This window comes from Kryptolebias marmoratus, linkage group LG8 (assembly GCF_001649575.2).
Source record: "Kryptolebias marmoratus isolate JLee-2015 linkage group LG8, ASM164957v2, whole genome shotgun sequence".
NCBI classification, from domain to species: Eukaryota; Metazoa; Chordata; class Actinopteri; order Cyprinodontiformes; family Rivulidae; genus Kryptolebias; species Kryptolebias marmoratus.
The window spans coordinates 9987162-9993494 of record NC_051437.1 but is presented as its reverse complement, the minus strand read 5'-3'; the positions used below and the strand labels follow the sequence as shown (position 1 = coordinate 9993494).

At 39.8% G+C, this 6333-nt stretch overlaps 1 protein-coding gene across 2 annotated transcripts; it reads right to left on the bottom strand.

Moving 5' to 3' along the window:
- Positions 1-1499: 1499 nt before the first annotated feature.
- Positions 1500-6333, bottom strand: LOC108232006 (monocarboxylate transporter 2-like). 2 transcript variants are annotated; one of them, XM_037976844.1, is made up of 6 exons: positions 6225-6333; positions 5889-6014; positions 5526-5756; positions 5188-5331; positions 3494-4357; positions 1500-3386 (listed from the first exon to the last, which is right to left on the bottom strand). In XM_037976844.1, the coding sequence occupies exons 3-6, from the start codon at positions 5740-5742 to the stop codon at positions 3151-3153; spliced, it is 1461 nt and encodes a 486-aa protein (XP_037832772.1). In that variant the 5' UTR covers positions 5743-5756; positions 5889-6014; positions 6225-6333; the 3' UTR covers positions 1500-3150. The 2 variants fall into 2 exon arrangements, with proteins under 2 accessions (XP_037832772.1, XP_024860247.1); XM_025004479.2 differs by lacking the exon at positions 5889-6014 and having other exon boundaries at positions 6225-6330.

The window sequence follows — 6333 nt, the reverse complement described above, 5'->3', positions numbered from 1 at the left end:
GACCTTAATGATATTCAAACTTGTTCAGATCATTTGCAGCGCTACATTTTGTCCACTTTAATGCACAATGCACAAGTTTGGAAGTTGGAGCCCATCACAGCTGTTATAGTTCATGGGATTTTGAGGTTTATTCACAACGAATGTCAGCACAGGGACAAGTGTAGGGGTGGCCGACATGTGCAAACACACAGCAAACTCCCAAACACACAAACATGAAAAACAAATGCAAAGAAAAACTGCAGCAAAAGACAAATGTTGCAATCACACAAAATAGACAGAAGCAAAAGGAAATATGCTGAAAATCCCCAAAACACCATCAAGTAAGGAAGATATGCAAACTTACTCCACAGAACAGAAGTGCACCAGACCACCAGAGGGTACTAGAGGTGGACTCAGAAGTATTTCTTTTTGCTTCTGTCTGTTTTGTGTGATTGCAGCATTTTTTTTTTTTTTCCTTGCATTCAATTTTTGGAGTTTGCATCATTCATGTGTTTGTGGCGCATTTAGCCGTTTGCTGTGCATTTGCCCCTGTCGGCCACCCACTGCACAAGTGAGACAAACGGCAACAACCTACACTTCATTTGGACTCTCTAACTAATCTGTCATGCATGTCCCTGAACTGTGGGAGAAAACCAACAGAAGCACAAATCCCACATATGAACTGCAAGGCCTGAAAACCAATAAAAAAAAACAGGCCCTTGCTCGGCTAGATGTTAGCCTAGCCTGGACAAAGACTTCTGCCTCTTTGTTCATACTGTTGTCACTATTGATAACTATTTAACAGGACATCATGTCAAAAATAACCAGACTTTCCCTTTATCCACTGTGTCATCTCATTTTGTTTCCTTTAACAAACCTCTGAAAGCGTACAGGCATTACAGGGTTGGCAACTTGACAAGCCAAATATTTTCATATTCTTAAGATTTCAGCTGTTCAGGCTCTTTTTGTGTCATGATATGCCATCAACAATATGCCATCTGAAAAAATGCTAGATTTTTTATTCATGGAGCAGTGTTGATATAACACGTGCAGAATGTGGTTTGGCATTTTGTGCTCTAATAAGTAAGGCCTTACTTGGAAAAAGATATTGAATTTAGCATATGAGCTGACACGCAGTGACAATTTTCTTGTCAGATTTACTTAAAAAAACTGCAGTCAGATAATTAAATGTTTAACGTTTGAATTTAGAAATTACAAATTTTATTGTTACCAACTCATTTTTTTAAAAAGTCAGATTTTTTATCGGTGAACGTGTACATCACTTTGTACAGGGAAAAAGGAACAAAAACAACCTGAGTTTAATGTGTTACAGTGGGTTGAAATAACCTATCAGCATAAATAACCCACCACTAACATAAAAATGAAAGCTTAATCAGTTGTAGCTGTATGTCCAGTGATTATTTCCTGGGCGTTTCGATAAAATCTGTCCTGTGGTTCATAAGTTAGTTTGCTAAGAGACAGCCAGAGTGGACTGCAAATAGTCATTGGCAACATTTTCAACAAGAATATTGTGCAATCTTTTAGCACTTGGAATATGTGTTGAGCATCAAATGCAGCTACTAACACACCAAACTAATGGAGTTAGTTTCTTTTAGGACAATTGGCTGTGGCAGTCATCTTGAATCAAGTTGACTCCCAAAGTTAATCAGTTCCAGATGTAAATCAGAAGAATATTCCCTACATGTTTCATTAAAATCTGCCCAGTGGGTAACAAGATATTTTGGCAACAGACAGGATACAGAGACACCCACCTTTCACCTTTTGGCAGCAGGTGATAATTAAGATGTTTGCTTCAATAGAACTACTGGGTGCTCCTCTCTATGCAAAGTACCTCTGAGCTGTGAAGCTTTATATGTCAGCAGCATCAAACTAAACTGGTATTTGTACCTGACCAAGGTTTGCAGTGGTGCCAAATTCCTCCAACTTGGGTCCATTTTGAACCAGTCATGTTTAGTTGAAACAAAAAGAAGAGCAGCCATCCATGAAGCAGGGATTTACAAAGTTATCTGAGGGTATAAAGAAGCATATTGATTCACTGATGGGAGAACCCTTCATCTATGTGAGAAGTAAGTCAATATGAACCTTGCAGGGACGTGATACAGATGGACTCTTTACGCAAATATTTGCAACGGCACCATTGTTTTGTTTCCATGTGCCTGAATCTTGCACTGCGTGTGCTGGAGAAGCAATCACTATGTGCAAGGTTGACCTGTGGAGAGGGCGTGCGACCTGGCTGAAGATCTCTGATTTTATGGGCTGTCGGGTAATTTCTTTGTAGTGCTGCAGATGTGTCCAAATTTTAGCTACTTTTTAGTTCACATAATAGCAATTTACCGTACACATTAGTACTCATTAAAGATACAAAACCTTCTAAAAACTAATTTTGAAATAGCAGAATTCCTGGAGGTCAGTCCTGCAGCGGTGCTTAATCTGTATTATGCACAATGGTTTTTATGTCAGCAAGGCTAAGTAAAGCATTTTAATAGTTCAGCCACAAATGCAAATGGCTCTTATTATGAAAATCACAAAGAGTTCTCCACTCATATTTAAATTATATCCCAAACTTTGTAGTGATTTTATATGACTTTACTAAAGCAGTGCTGCAGTAAAACAGCTTTTACTGATCTCTGTGACACTAAAAATGTATTTTACTGCAGACTAGAACACGAAGAACGAAAAATCTATTGCTTCTCTAACAGTGAGATCTAAATTTATGGGCAGAATGAGACGAGTAGTAGGGAAGGAAAATGAAGCAAGAAACTTTGCATACACTCAGGCTTTTCAGTTTTAACTGAGAGGGTCTTCGGCTTCATTACGGAGCAGAATGCTGGAAAGACATAAAAATGTGCAACTTAATTAAAGAGTTATTGTATGTTGCACTTTTCCTACACAGTAGAGTTCATTGCCATCTAGTGGTAAGATGATAATAAACATTGTATTGCCCATCAGTCCTTTTACTCATCCACTCAAAAAATAAAAAAATTAAAAAAAGATCTCATCAAAACAGAACAATACCTGCACTGAACTGTTCCTGGTGATTTATGCCCCATTAAATTTATTGTTTTCACATAATGCAAAGGTCAAAAACATAAAATAAATCTTAACAGATGGTGATATAAAGGTAGAGATGTAAAATCTGGTCAAACAAATTCAATCAACTGTATCAAGTCCATACTTGCTTTTCATTGTTTCATCGTCCTGGTTTATTCTAAGCTGAAGTGCCTCTTTATTATTACTGATCACCAAAGCACTCTGCATGAGCTCTTCATTCACTTTCTTATAGTTGTAGTAATGCATGATGAAAAAAAATATGCCAGGCACCAGCATGAAGATGCCGCAGGCGTAGTACATGTATTTGTAGTCCCTGAAAGTATCAACCAGAGCTCCTGAAAAGAGAAGATGAACACTCTGTTGGTCAACATTTTGGAAATTTTTATATTTATTTTTGTTGTGTAAACTCAGAGATAAACCTTCATGAACAATGTTCACAAACCTGAAATTGGGGGTCCGAGAAGCACTGGTCCACACTCGATAATAGTGACTAGTCCAACAGCGCTGGAGAAGCGATGAGCTCCAACTAGGTCCATCAGAGCTTCAAAAAGCAGGGCTGAGAGCATCCCAAATGCCAAACCATAAAAGACAGCGTACACAACTAAACCCTCATATCCAGATGCCAATGGGCACAGCAAGTGGCACACACCGTTGTATGAAACGGCAAAGCTGAAAAAGTATTGTATTCTTGGCCTGACCCACTTGCTGTTGCCTATGAAGCCGGTTATGGGTCTTATAAACATGTCCACCAGAGCAAAAATGGAAAGCAAGAGAGCTGCTGAGTATTCGTCAGTCCCTTGATGTTTAGCGTACGGAGCCAGAAACACCACAGGTGCAAAAAAGCCAAAAAACATGACCACACTGCCGCTGAGGTAAATGAGAAAGCCGTTGTGTCTGAAAAGCGAGAAGTCTATGTATCTGGAAATGTAGCTTTGACTTTTGCTCTCAGCTGGACCATCTTCAGGCGCAGGATCAGCTGACTGCGCGCTAACGTCCACCTCAGCAGCTTCCTCAGCTGCTCCTCCTTCGCACCTCGGCGGTCCATCGCTGGGCTTGAACCGGACCCGTTTGTCGACTGGTCTCATTAGAGCACCGGCTACGCAGCAGTTCAAAACGATGGATCCCAGAACGAGGAAGCTCCCTCTCCAACCAAACGAATCAAAGAGGAACTGATTGAGAGGAGCGAACGTGGAAAGGACAACGGGGCTTCCTGTCATAGCAAGTCCATTTGCTAGTGGCCTTTTGACCTGGAAGTAAGTGCCGATGATTGTCAGGGCGGGCTGCAGGTTGAAGGCAAGCCCAAAACCTGCAGAAATAACAACACCATACAGTAAATTGTCACATATTTGTAGCAGTCCTAAAGGGAGAGGTTTTTTTTGTTTTAATTTCTATGCTACATTGTGTCACCTTCATGATCTAAAAGACAACACTCTGCTGTCTGAAGTATTTTTATTATAACTCTACATTATTACCACTGTCACTCAATATTGCTTCTGCTGATAAAAATGCAACACAGTACTGTAAACCTTTGGTGTGAATCAGGAGCATAATAGTTAGTATGAAACAAACTGGTGTTTTAAAAATAAATTTTATGAAACTCTTTCAATGCTGCTTTTTTTTCAGACGTTACTTTTTTTTTCATAATAACACAGTTGTAATTCAGAAACTATTTATTTCTCTTGATGTTTTTTGTCCGATGAAGGTTTCCTACAGATCAAGGATCAGGTTTAAAGCTTGAGCAGTTTGTTTGTTCTCTGTCAATAAAATGAACATAAAGCCTGGCATGCACATGCATCTGCAACATTTTCAAAACAAACAGGACTGAATAGAAATCAGTGAATTCTTTCAGTTGTTACATTTTTGCCAGGATTAAGCATTGGAAGTAAACATTAACACATTCGATTGAATAATTATTGACCATCTCGGACTGCAGACAGGGGGTAAACTGGCCAACTAAACTGGCCCTTCTGCTTGTAGTTTGCTCTTTTAAAGCTCATGGATGAAAGTTAGAAAACATCACTGTATTTTACACGGTCAGCCATTTGTAACAAGATACCATAAGACAAATGTGTCAAAACACAAAAGCAACCATTCAAGGATCAATCTGTACTGTTTAAAAGCAACAACAAGATTTACCTCCAATTACACCAACACAGAGATAGAGATGAATGATAGTAGTCCCTAAAGAGGCGAGTACCATGGCAATGCTCACCATGAGCCCACCAACCATAACCACAGGTCTGCTGCCGTAACGATTGACGAGTATACTGCTGACAGGACCTGCACGTGGAAAAGAAATGTGTCACCGCTCTGTAATGGTTTGAAGGACAAAATAACTGATCACACAATGGCTTTGCTTACTCATAGTAGTCAAAGAGTAAGCTAGAGGCAATGTGACTTTTTCTTTTCTTTTTTTTTATAGAAATGACTTTGTCCAATTTTTTTTGAAAACGTAGCCCCTGGCTGCCACTGACCTCCTGCATACATAGAAGCCAACATGACTGAGGACACCCAGGCAATCTCGCTGTAAGAAACTGAAAAATATTCCTGAATTTCCTTGAAATAGATGGTGAGGGACTTGGGAAAGGCGTAAGAGAATCCTATGGAGATGAAAGCGCCAACGACGACAGCCCAGCCCCAGCCTCCATCGGGTGGCACGTAGCCGAGATTGGTTACTGCTGCAGGGGGCATGTTCAATTCACAGACTGGGATATGAGGGGGAAAAAAAAGAAAACAAAGTCAAGAGCGAATAAATAAGTTTTTTTTTTAGAAAATTCTATTACTGATGATTTTTCCTCCCCAATAAACAAAGTGTTCAACATATTACAACAGCTCACTTCTGCACAGTCCTTGAAACCATAGTGTTCAGCCTGGAAACTCCCTCAACACGTCTGAAAGCCCTTTGGTCTCATCGGGTGGGCTTGTAAGAAAACACCAGTGACTAAACACAACCAAACAACAACCTGTCCAAAGAGGTCGATCATGAGAAAAAGTACGATAATCTGTCAAACAGCTTCAACATGCAAACCTTTTGAACAGATTAAATGTGAGTTAGCATTGGTTTAAGTGCTAACTCACATTAGCACATTAGCACTTAAACCCACTCCTACAACAGGTTCTGTTGTAGGAATGAGAATGTCCGTCATAGTAATAAAAATGAGCACAATACTCACCTCCTAACTTAACACTCAGTGGGAAAGAGGCAGAGTACATCCAGAACAGGTTTGTCACAGAGCTGAGTCAATAATCTATCTTTAATATTACACGAGCACCCCTGGGTCC

Excerpts from the sequence above, each read along its gene's own strand:
- LOC108232006 (XM_025004479.2), bottom strand. The coding sequence starts at position 6,264 with ATGTACTCTGCCTCTTTCCCACTGAGTGTTAAGTTAGGAG. Across the intron at positions 5,332-5,525 it reads GGCTTCTATGTATGCAGGAG|GTCCTGTCAGCAGTATACTC; the intron begins GTCAGTGGCAGC and ends TTCCACGTGCAG. Across the intron at positions 3,387-3,493 it reads TCTCGGACCCCCAATTTCAG|GAGCTCTGGTTGATACTTTC; the intron begins GTTTGTGAACAT and ends TTCTCTTTTCAG.